The 13097-nt window shown below is 41.6% G+C and overlaps 1 protein-coding gene across 3 annotated transcripts in view; it reads right to left on the bottom strand.

The window, feature by feature from the left end:
• Positions 1-13097, bottom strand: part of SRGAP3 (SLIT-ROBO Rho GTPase activating protein 3) — a 186715-nt gene that overhangs the window by 71031 nt on the left and 102587 nt on the right. For all 3 annotated transcript variants that reach the window (XR_014154050.1, XM_081852399.1, XM_081852400.1), the window contains exons 4-5: positions 9496-9558; positions 3025-3210 (exon numbers count right to left, since the gene is read on the bottom strand). Coding sequence is in view for 2 of the 3 variants with exons in the window: in XM_081852399.1 (XP_081708525.1) it covers positions 3025-3210; positions 9496-9558 (249 nt within the window). In the remaining variant the exon portion in view is untranslated. The remainder of the gene's footprint in view (positions 1-3024; positions 3211-9495; positions 9559-13097) is intronic.

The raw sequence follows: 13097 nt of genomic DNA, 5'->3' as shown, positions 1-13097 counted from the left end.
AAGATATACAAGGTCTCGGAATGCAGGAGCTGGCAGACAGTGTCATACAGACTCGAAGCCCTTATTGAATAAGAACATCAAGTTAAGGTAGAACCACTCTGCAGAAACCATTATAAGTGCTTACAACTTGTTGAAGAAGTAAGTCAAATAGGAAACATGTGATCCTACTGGCCTCAGTTTGCAAACAGCATGTTACATGGTATAAAGTATCAAGTGCTAGGGATCGTGGTTTGTTTCACTCAGACAAACAAGCCTTGCCTTAACATTGTGGTTTATTTGGAGTATGACAAACCATGATTTCTGGTCTGGCCACAACACTAAAGCAAGTATAGTGAACTTTTCTCTTTATGCCCCTCAACTATACTAACATTCGTGTGCAAGCGTAGACCTAGGCAAAATAGAAGTGGCTGAGGGTGTAAAGAGATAATGCTGCTAAAGCCTCTGTTCCTGCTCACAAAGGAGAGAAGGATCGTTTTCTGTCTCACAGGTGTTGTCGAGTGAGGTGGCAGAATTCCAGGGTGACCCTGCACCACTTCAGAATGCTGGTGGAGGATGCCATTTTTTTATATAAAAAAAAGCTTTCCTCGTGTTTAAAAAAAGCACACGCAAAAGGATTATTATAGCAGTCTGCTCTCTGCTGTGCTAGTTTATGTGTTTCTGTTTTACTAACAAAGAAAAATTTACGTATAAGTGGTATGGCCCATTCAATCACCTCATTCTCCTGTACAGGTCAGATAAGGAGTGTGCTGAGAACCAGTCAAAATTTTCTGGCACCAGTCACCTGTCCTGGGTGCAGGGTGCAAAAAACAGATGTGAGAGAATTATTTGTATGATTTGTATAGAATTGTGGCCTTTCACCATCCCTATAGCCTCTTTAGGGCTAGGGTTCTATAGTATACACTAATTTAATGTAAAAAAGGAGGATGTCACGTTTAGCATATATCCTCAAGACTCAGTGTGCATACAACCTGCCCAGTTTTCTAACCATAGGGAAGGTCCCTCCAAGCGGAGAAGCAGCAACAAATATATCTGTGCATTTGCCAGTAGAAGGAAAGCAAGGGTGAAGGAAGGCAGTCCAATTAAAAACCACATAATCCTTTAAACCAACATCTCTGAAAGCATCTGTTATAAATCTATTACAAATCTGAGCTTCTTCAAATCAGCAGTCAAGTGCATTCTATGGTATTTATTGTTCATTGGCACCAGAGTCAATTTAGGAGCAGAATGAATTAGCAGGTATAATTTAACACAACAGTTGGAGTGCTACCCTCTGGCTCTCCCTTCCCTTCCAAACCTGATTGCCTTGAGATTCAACCAGCCTCAGCCACTCCCACATAGCACTTTTCAGAGCTATTTTCTCATTTAAAAACTCTCAGTTTCACTTCCTGTTTGTACGTAGATTCTCCTCAGGCCCATTTTTAATTTAGTCATCAGATTCAGGTTCACTGCCCAGACAAGCAATACTGGATTAAAGGGCAGGCTACTATTATGCATAATACTTTGCTGCAGACACACAGCTCTAGCTCTGTTCATTATAGCATACTGTCCCTTCTAACTGCAGGGCCCAAACATGGGAATAAAACATGGGATAAAATTTTCCAGGGGCTTGGAGATGCAAGGGCAAGCCTGGACTGAAAACCCATTATCATTAGAGAAATAGTGAGGCTAAATTGTAGATTAATTTATTTAGCAAGCCCACCCATCATTGCATGTGGATGATATGTGGATATTTAATTTCATTTTTCTCTATTTCCAGAGTCTGCAACCAGAGTTTGAAGCATGGTTGCAAACTCTGTTTACAACAAACCATGGCTGCCTCTGAAAGGTGAAGGGAGAGACATTCTGCATATGAGGGGCACAGTACACAAGCCTGTGGCATATTTCTGATTTCCTAATTTCCATAGTTAGGACATCAGGAACGGTACCCTTAGAACTAAGGTTAATTCAGCTGTACAGTCAGAAATAATTCTGGTTATTTTCAGAGTGTTACTTTTGTTGAACTTCCCACATTTGTCTAACAAGCACATTACTGTGAATGGGTGGTGATCCCTGACTGTTTAATATTCCACTTATGCCAGTAGCAATAGGAACTATCCTGCAATAACAGTGTAACATTCCACAGAGCACTAAACACACGCATGAGCTGACAGCCACCTAGTACTGCATGCCCCCTCCATCTATTCAGATAAGCATTACTGTAGCAGACTAGATTTCCTGCTAGGTTCCTTCGCTCTGCAGTCAACCAAGCCCCTTGGAGCCAGAACACAACTGTCTCTGTTGGATCCGGGAGACACTGCCTGAGCAGCTATTGTAGGACTTTTCTGCCCTTTTTGTACTGAATGTCTGGGTCATTTTTGTTTTGTTTGCTTTCTGAGCCATCACTCTGGAGGCCTTCCCTCCCCCCAGCTGCCCTTTTCAACTCTCCTAGTATTGGGCAATTTAATGGTTGAACACATTAAACCCTGCTGATGTAATACACCCTTCTCCTTGGAAGTGCTCCACAATGTGCCCCCAGGCTCTGCTTCTTGAAGAAAACCGCCTGCTTGTCTGCCTAAGACAGGCTTCCCGAACCTCGGCCCTCCAGCTGTTTTTGGCCTACAACTCCCATGATCCCTAGCTAGCAGGACCAGTGCTCAGGGATGATGGGAATTGTAGTCTCAAAACATCTGGAGGGCCATGGTTGAGGAAGCCTGGCCTAAGAGCTCTAGCTACCTGCTGTATTGGGGGCATTTTCTCCACAACTAACAGGCAGTAAAGAGAAAAGGTTTTCTGCACGCCCATCCCAAGCAGTTCGACAGTGAAATTGCATGCAAACATAATTGCAAACAGGAGGCATTCCAAGCAGTTCAAATTCATTCAAAGTAATATTTCAGTAACACAAGCTGCTAATGATCACCAGCCATAAACCCTGGACTTGGGAAACACTCTCAGTAGATGTGTGCTCATCAGTTGACGTGACACCAGCGACCGCATGGTTGGCATTGGCATCCTTCTGTCCAGCCACATGGAGAACCCTTCACTCACCTTTTCCTTCATCTTCTCAATCTTCTTGACAGAGCTGCGGCGCTGGGGCCTATCTTCATGCCGCAACAGGTTCACGCTGATGTCCCCTGCTTTGTTGAACTGTTTCTCTTCTTGCTTCTCGGCTTCCTTCAGTTTGCTTTCGGCACTGATGCTTTCAGCGTGGTACATATGGTATGTTTTCATCACCTGAAAGGTGAGGAAGTTCAGCGAGTCAGCTTATAACAAAAACAATGAATTCAGTGGTTGCAAAGGTTGGTACCTTTAAAGCACACCCAAAGCACTTTTCCCTGCATCAAAAAAACTGGGGCACTTTAGTTTGCTGGGAATTGTAACTCTGTGAGCAGTAAATTACAGTGTCCAGAATTCTTTGGAAAAAAATGAATGTGCTTCAAAGGCACTGAGTGTGTACGTAGCTCAAGACTCCCCCAGCTAATCATTCACTTCTCTTCTAATAGGCAATGTATTTTACATTGTGTTTCATCCTCATAACAACTCTATGGTGCACCATCAGGATTCTCATTTGACCGGAGGGATTATGAGACTGAGAGACTGTGACTTGTCAAAGGCCATACAATCACTTCATACGTTGCATCAAACAGATTTTAAGCCAGAATGTGATGAACATGTGTTTACAGATATGTATCTTATAGACTAGTTAGAGCACTGTGGGTGGCTGCAGCTCTTAGGTGTCAAATTCAGGTTTGCTTCAGCCTAAGGTGTGCAATCGCTCAAGGCTATGGAAGAAGAGGAATTCAGAACCCATGTACTCCAGACCATAACCATACATGTAGGCATGTATGGTTTCTAGATTTCATGCTAGAAAGCTGAAAACTGTAGTGGGGATGGGTATCCATTTACTTTAGAGAACCCTTTCACTTATTCTACATTAGGTGACAATAATACAGATTGTCTGCAAGGTACTTTATAGAATCTTGTTCATCCCCCCCAAAAAATCCTATAAGAAAGGCTACATCAAATTGGATTGGATAAGATCAAAGAATTTAAAATTTAATCCAGACAAGATGGAACTGAGTGTTTTGCTGATTTGGAGCAGGTATACAGTCAGCTTTGGATAGGCTTGGAAGATTCAGAACTGACAAAAATAAATTCTTCACACAGCGCACAGTTAAACTATGGAATTTGCTTCCATAGTTGGCAGTGACAGCTATCAACTTGGATGGCTTTAAAAGGTTAGACATATTTATGAAGGATAAGGCAATCAATGGCTACTAGTTATGCTGTCTGTGTTCTATCTCCACTGTCAGAGGTAGTATACCTCTGAATACCAACTGGATAAGCAGTGAGTATTGTTGCACTCAGGTCATTTCTGCTGGTTTTCCATGGGAATCTGACTGGCCACTGTGAGAACAGGACCCTGGATTAGATGGGCCATTGTGCTGATTCAACATGCTCGTCTACTATTCTTATGGCTTGTGCTCTGCTGTTAAATGTCAGGCTCACAGTTTGGCGGGTGACAGAAAACTCGGGGTGGGATTCATCTCAAGAATCCTGTCAGAGGAAGCCCTGTTGCATGTGCAACAGAGATTTCCCCACTTCTCCATGTCCCCTGAAGTTGCCTCTGAGGGGATCAAGAGAACCCCCTGGAACAGCATGCAGGGAGAAAAGGGGGGTCGTCCCCTTTCAAAAACTGAAATGCTTGCACTAATGGAATGCTCAACTTAGTACAATGTTGAGTTCCTCTGTTGGAGTGCCAGCAAAAGATTTTTCGCATGTTCAGACCCAGAAACCTCCCCCCGAAATAAATGCACATATGACTCAAAATTTTGGCTTGGTTTTTGGCAGAATTTAGGCCACAACTTTATTGATTACAGAAAGTGACTGGTTGCATAGGCTCTGGTTCGACTAGTTCCCTGCCATGCAGGTAGCGCTGACCCAGAGTTCCAGCATAGGTCAGCCAAAGTTGAACACCTGGATAAGCAGAAAGCCGGGAATGGGCTAACTCCGCCACCCAAATGTCCCCCTGGATTCAGGCACGGGCACAATCCCCTCTCAGGGATTGAGTCCCTGGATTCCTTTAACGGAATACCCTTCACATAGGGATGGCGAGAGTGTTCCCCCATCCCTATCACCTGAACCAGAGCCTATCCGCAACCTTACAAGTTGTGACAATTTGCTACGCGGCAGGCGAAACCCAAATGGCAACAGCCAATCAGCCAAGTGGGGAAAATTTCTGCCTTGCCCCTGTCCCAACGACAGACGACACACTACAGCATAGCAAGGTCAAGCAAATAGCCCTAAAAGTAGGGAGAGGTGGGCGGGTGTTCCGAATGCACGCACCAAAAGAGGAAGCTCTGGGTCATGTGCATAGGCATAAATAGGTCCCTCGAACCGTTTGGACTGCGTCCCATTGGCCAGATTGTACCCAGCTTCGAGGGACCTACCAATTGGGTGTTGTGGCTGACCAATCGTACCCACCCACAACACAGGGTGTCAGTTTTCCAGGTCTCACCGCAATACGTGCCCTCTTTAAGGGAGGACGCAATTTCCTGAAAAAGTAAGATCTAATCCAAGTCATTCAAGGTCCTAGTCATATCCAGATTGAATTACTGTAACACACTCTACATGGGGTTGCCCTGTAAGACAAGACACTTCAGTTGGTAAAAGAAAGAAAGTGTTAACTGGGACTTGCAGGTTGGATCACAAAACTCTAATGTTATGTCATCTTCACTGGCTCCCCGCCAGGCTCAATTCAAAGTGCTAGTTTTAACTTTTAAAAGCATCTAAGTGATGGTTCCTCATTTATGGAATACTCTCCTCAGGGAGGCACACCTGGCACCATCACTATCTGTCTTTAGGTGACAGGTGTGCCTTTGGATCTTAAATTTCTGCTTATCTTTTAGTGGGGTAGGTTTCTGTTTTTATATATATATATATATATATATATATATATATATATATATATATGGAGAGAGAGAGAGAAAGAATGTATTATAGGTTATTTTTAATGTTTATTTTTGTAAGTCGCTTTGAGTTCTGTTTTTTAAAAAAGCAGCTAATAAATAGGAGGAGGTGGTGGTGGTGAAAGAAAGAAGTCCTGACCAGATACCTAAAGAACTGTCTTCTCCCTTCCAAACCTACAAGAGAAAAATGGCAAATTCTAAGCTTCTGATCTGTGTCTGTCAAAATTATGGTGGGCAGGCATAAGACACAGGGCCTCACTGAAGACTAAAAACAACCTCCCAAAACAGAAGGTCTGTCTGCTTCCATCTCTAGCTACCATTCAGCTCTTTTTGCAGGGGTTTTTTTTTTTGGGGGGGGGTATGCTTCTTAATAATCTGCTGGGGCTATTTTTTAAAAGTATTTTTAAATAGTCTTCCATATAGTTTCTTTCTAAGCTGCTGCGGCTGTTTTTCAGGATTGCAGAGGCACATATTTGCCTAGAGCACACCTTGTTATGTAACTGTCCCTTCAAATGTCAGATAGAATCCAATCAGAGTCCTAAAGGACTTGGGCTGAATGTGACTTAGCTGGCATTTGCTGTCTGCTATGACATTTCTTTTTTTGCTTTAGAGTTAGTCACTAGATCCTGTTACAGTGGTGCCTCGCAAGACGAAATTAATTCGTTCCGCGAGTTGCTTCGTCTTGCGATTTTTTCGTCTTGCGGAGCGCGGATTCCCCGGGTATTAACGGTTTTACGAAAAAGGAAGCAAACCCGCAAGACGTTTTCGTCTTGCGAAGCAAGCCCATAGGGAAATTCGACTTGCGAAGCACCTCGAAAAACGGAAAACCCTTTCGTCTAGCGAGTTTTTCGTCTTGCGAGGCATTTGTCTTGCGGGGCACCACTGTACTGCATTGATTAGCAAAGTATGCATATATATATATAAAATCTGAGTCACACACACACACAGAAGCGTAGATATAAAAAAGCTCATTGCTTATTCTTACGCGGCATAGCAATAAAGTGTGTCACTTTTTGCATCATTAATTTGCATTACCCAAAGTATTCTGCAATAAATAAAACTAATATCTATTTATTGCACAGTACTCTAGGCAATGCATAGTAATAAAACTATTTCTAAATATTCTGGATATTGCATAAAAATAAATTGGTTTTATGGCCCTGTTAACATGCATTCCACACGGTCCTCCTCTTCCACCAGTCTCTGCATATGATATCAGGGAAACATTTTTTTTCACACAGTTACACAACGTGGAGAGGCACAGCCTATCAGACATTCCCAGTGCCGTGTATCCATATCGCTCAACCATGCTTAGGAGCACAGACATTATTATGATCATGTATAATAAGGGAACATTAAAAGCATACCATATGAAGCTGCCTTATATCCAATTTGTTCCTGCCTTAATTCTAGTCCAGGGTGGGGAACATTTGGCCTTCCAGATGCTGCTTAACAACAACATCCATCAGCCCCAGCAAGCTTGGCCAATGGTCTGGGCTGTTGGGAGTTATAAGTAAAGCACCAGCTCTCCAGGAGTACCTGCTCTAGGCAGTTAAGAAGAGCTGTTGTCCAGCAGCAGAGCATCTGCTTTGCCTGGCAAATGTCCCAGGTTCAATCCCTGGATCTTGGTATTTCCAGGGAGAGATCCCTGTCTGAAAATCTGGACAGCCTCTGCTAGTCAATATAGACAATACTGAGCTAGATGGACCAGTGATCTGATTTTGCATAAGGCATCATCCTATGTACAGTGTGGCCTCAAAGACTCACATCTTGAGACAGTATCAACCCATGATGATGCTTCACTCGCTTTGTTTTTGTCTTTTACACAGAGTAGCAAACTCTCCATGGACACTGGCATAGACAGCCAAAGTGCTGCCCTCCAGATGTTGATGCCTTCCCATCCACCCAGTCACCGTGGCTAATTGTGAAGGAAGATGACATCTGTGCTCCAACATCTGGAGCACACCATTCAGACTACCACTGTTCTTTTTCAACCTTCCTGTCAACCAAGGAACTTAGGCTATGCTACACTGGTCCCCAAAGGAATACACAAAAGAGCTTATTTTTCAAGTGACCTGGCAACCGTATCCACATTCTTAGCTTACTTCTTTCTTGGCATAAAAAATGTTTTGCCGTAGAGAAAAATAAAAGCTGGAACTCATTAAATGGTTCTCTGTTAACCTGGAGTGAGGTCTTGAGCAGAGGGCTCTGTCTTGGGTCCTGTACTTTTCAACATCTTTGTAAATGATTAGAATGGAGGAGAAGTAACGCTTATCAAACTTGCATATGACACAATGCTGGGCGGGGTAGCTAACACTATAAAAAGACAGCATCAAGGTTCAAAATCATCTTGACGGGTTAAAATGCTGGGCCAAAACACCATGACAAACTCCAATGAAAATAAAGATAAAGTCCCGCATTTAGGTACGAACGATCAGAGGCACAAATATGAGACTGAGGTGAGAGAGGGAGATAGAATACCTGGTTTGGCAGCATGACATGTGAAGAGCATCTAGCTGATTTAGTTGATCAAAAGCTAAATAGAATGAGGCTCTTAAAAAACAACACCACCTAATTCAATCTTAGCTGCATTAACAAAAGCACAGCGTCCAGATCATGAAAGGTAACTGTTCCATTCTATTCTGCACTGGACAGACCACATCTGGAGTACTATGTCCAGTTCTGGGCACTCAGGATAAATCTCTGAATATTATATATTATGAGATTTGAGCATGGCACAGTTAGGAGAAAAACAAAGTTTATATATTAAACTAAATATCCCACATACCAATGTGAATTTAAACAGAAAGGGGGGAGTTTTCCCCCCAGCTTTAATTATGAGAAAGTACTTTGACTGTGCATAGTCTGGAATGTATGGTCTGTTTCAAAACTAACCAAAAAATGACCTCTTGATTGAGTTCCAAATGCAATGCCAAAATATCATCACCTTAAGCCATTTCTGTAATTTCTAGTATTAAATATATAGAGAGAGAATTGAAGCAAAGGCATTTGCAGAGGCAAGGGGATTGCCAGTTTAGTTGTGTCATACATGCCTCTTTCAAATCACATCATAAACCATCTCAGAAACTTGCAATATCTTATATTACAAAACTGCTTAATATACTTGTCACTAAACCCTCACAACCATCTTCTTCCTCCATCTTGTCCCACCTCACCAGATGCCTTTACTACTGTCCCATTTTCAGTTAAGCATGCCTAAGCTGCAGTGCCTTTTGTTTATCTTGTGGTGATGGAGTAATAAACATTCCACTGGTATACTACCTGCCACTACAATGAGATATTTGCCACCAGCAACATGCATATTTCCCAACAGATATACTACTACACCTCTCAATTCTAGCACTCCTACCATAACCAGTATTTACAGTCACTTTTCATCTCTCTCTAGCTCCAGGGGGAGTAGGAAGTAAATTCTGGGGTGATTTATTGGAGGAGGAGGAAAGTAAAAGAAGACCCTAGTAATGTCAGATTTTGGACTAAAGTCTGACAAAAAAAATCATTTTAGAAGTGCAAGAGTCATGTTACTCACAGTGTAGAGTTCATTGGTCACCTTCAGGAGTTCTTCATGCATCTGAAGTCCAATTTCCTTACTCTGGAACACAAAACAAAAACGTTAAGTTGAAAAAAGGTAAGTTTGTTGCAAAGGAAAGAACTTAATGAACATGCAGGGTGGACTTTTAAAATGTTATCAGAGCTTATTTGACACTGCATCCAAGTTATTGTTACATTTCGCCCTATAAAGTGTTTGAACTGCATTCTATAGTGCTGTAGGTGAACTTGCCCACTGCAAAAAGTCTGTACGAGAGGCACTTCTATGTTCTTAGCACATGTCAGAAAAAAATAAATGTTAAATAGAACTACAATTAGTAGAATCAGATACAGTATGGGCATCTTAGCAGTCAGAACAATAAAGCACTACATGGCTGGGGAAGAAAAATGGAAGATAAACCTTTTGACAAGGAATAGAGGGGGGAAATGGTCATTTAAGTTGTTATAGTTTTCCAAATTTATTTTTTAATTTGTCTACAAAAGAATATTGTTAATCCACTGCAGATGTAGTTCCATATTTATTATAACCACATTTTTCGTGCTTTCCTCATTTTACAAAAGAGCGGGAGAATTTTTGCAACAGAGTTAGTTTCTGGTAATTCAATAAAAAAAAAAAAACCTCTTCTGAATGTGTTCCCAATTTCCTGAACAGCTATCCAGATGGTTTTCAAAGCCCTTGTTCTGCTCTGCAGTGGTGTTGCTTTTTTAAGCGGTATGTGCATTTCAGTCATGAATGTGATTTTGGGGAAATAAAATTGCCTTGGGTTAGAGAAACGCCTTCAGCACTTTATAAATGTAGTTCAAATCCTTTTTCTCCAGAAATTGAATTGGTATAATCCCAAAAGGGATGCAAATCACCATCTAGACTCTGCTTCTCTCATTCAGAAATGTTGAGTCCAAATTACATGTGTTCTTTATTCTGAAACAGGCAGTAAATAAATGAACCATTAATGTAGTTCTCACAAACAGCAGATGAGGTAGCAAGCCATGTAACTCCACAGACTGGTCCCCTCCAGCTATTGTTGGACCATGAGTGTCAGTGAGCTTGGCCAATGGTCAAGGATGATGGGACTTGTAGGCCAAAAACATCTGAAAGTCATCAGGTTGGAGAAAGCTGTTCCAAGAGTTCTAAAGTCCAAGGTTCAATTGCTAATGAAGCTAGCAAAGGATGTCAGATAGCAGGATTGTGTGAGTCCCCTGCCTGAGATCTTAAAGAGCCACTTCCAGGACAGAGGAGATGGTTATAGGCTAGAAAGAAGCCAGCTTCAGATGTTCCTATATGAAAAACCCTATGTACAGCTGCAAGTGCTGAATATATGAAAAGTTGACACTGCTCCCAAGATACACTCTCTTCTTTGGCTTAGAAGTTTAAAACAGGAGGTACCAGTGTTCTAAATCAGCAAGAGGAGCCTTCTCAACTGCATGCAGTGATGAGAAAAATGTATTCTATACATTTCCACTGATTTATCTCACAATTTGCAGAAGCAAAACATGGCACTGAAAAAGCTTGGGGCCAAATCTTGTCTTAAGTTAAAGCGCCACTTAATTTGCTTAATGGAGGATATGTCCTATTGACTTACCTCTTAGGGTTTCTGTATACTCTATGTAGCCTCGCCTACAAACTTGATGTAACCCCAAAATAAACCTGAATTTAAAATATGCTAAAGTGGGGATAATCAACAACAACAACAAAAATACAACTGGGAAGGAGGGGGAAGAATGGCATTGCTGAAAAAGGAGTACAGAAGAAACATAGGCATATATATATATATATATATATATATATATATATATATATATGCGCATAAGGAAAGCACCTCATGATATTGGTTACTTTTTGGTTCACACCATAAAGCTTTTTTTTTTTTTTTTTTAAGTCCCCAGGGATAGAAAGGGGTGGCTCATACACTTCAGCAGAAAAGTTAAAGAATGTAGTGTAGCTGGAATTTTGGGCAAGTGTGTCCACTCCACACACATTCTTAAAAACAAACAGGGAGTGCAAATGAAAGGGGGGAGCAGTTGAAAGAAGACTGATATGCTCAGTGGGCACAGAAGGCTGGCTGACTGACTGTTGCGGTGGGGGGACGGGACAGGGAGGAATCATGTGCCTGAAATTCTGACCATAAAAACAGCGCACACTGCAGTATTTTGTCGCAAGGCCCTACATGTTCTTTATAATTTGAACAAACTTTTAAAATAGATTTCTTCTAAAACGGTGGCACACAACAAGCAGCTGGTATAATTTCATATCCCAGAATTTTATCACATGGTTGGTCTGAGCCAAGAGATCCCACATCTGACAGGAAGTCCTATAATTGAAGGCATCTGGGTAAGCCATCTCCTGCCACTAGCAAAGACTACATTACTAAAATAAGGTGTTGGATATGGAGCATACACAGGCAGAAAAAAAGTTGGCACAAGACAAACAGATGCGCACACACACACAGAGAGAGAATTTCTTTAACAGCAAATTCAAGTTTACCCCTTATTACAACAGAGGATTCAAATATGAAGAAATCACAAAACTTTTTCAGAAGTGATGAACTTTCAACATATGTCGAACGTTCCATCTGTGCAAGTATTTCCGCTCACCACAGAAGAATCCCCACTTCCCTCCCACTATGTGAGGTTTATGGGGTTTGCCTGACCCACCCAATCCAATTGGGGGTGGGGTGGGGAGGAAACCCTGTTGCACAAGTGTAAAGAAGCCTTTATGCAGAGCATCCACGGACATAATTCATTAGGTGACTCCGGTACTGCTAAGTGCTTTCCATTTCCACAAAACATCAGTTGCATAAACATGCTAATGTGTCCAATACATGAAAGGAAATACATTGCTAGGACAAGGAGAGAGGGCACCGTTCTCCTTCAAATATCAAATCAGACTGAACTATTCTGTGCTTCACCTCTGACACTTGTTGCTAAGGTAGCATATCCCTCTGCCATTTTGAATATTTCCCCAGAGCCCTGGCTCAAAATCTCTCCATTTTGCCTGCCCTCATTGAATCATCATTTGCCCAACATTCTTCAGAGACCCTATTAGCCATAACCCTTGTTAGCTTGCATCCACTATTTGCTAATACTTTTACATAGGGATGTATTATTCATTTTTGCTTATTTAAATGATTTATATACCACCCTTGAAGAAGTTCCCCATACAAGCAATTTTCTTTCAGCCCACGAAAATGGCAACAGCATTATTTCTTTTGGTCTGTTGATATGCAAAAATGGGTATCAGGTAAAAACAACTGGATGCAAAAGGGTGGGGGGAATAGTAGAAAGGATTTTTTTTATTTCAGCTTTTATGTCCCAACTGCCTTAAATCACACATTACCTCTGAGTGATATTTTGTTTTTAAAAGAAAATGTTTAGCAGGAAAGGTGACAGTTCTAGCAATATGCCTGGAATGTTTTCATTGCAAGGATTTGTGATTTTTGCTGGCCCACAGCCTCAGTGTTTAGCTTTCAATGTACTCAGCTATAAACCTTTCCAAGGAAAATTTACTACTTTGCTCCAGAGGACTTATGGGTTTTATGCAGCAAGAAACCACAGCCACTAGAGGACAAGTGCCCTTTGTCATTA

Source organism: Podarcis erhardii (assembly GCF_964252035.2).
Source record: "Podarcis erhardii genome assembly, chromosome: 2".
NCBI lineage: Eukaryota > Metazoa > Chordata > Lepidosauria > Squamata > Lacertidae > Podarcis > Podarcis erhardii.
This window is presented reverse-complemented; position numbering and strand designations above follow the sequence as displayed.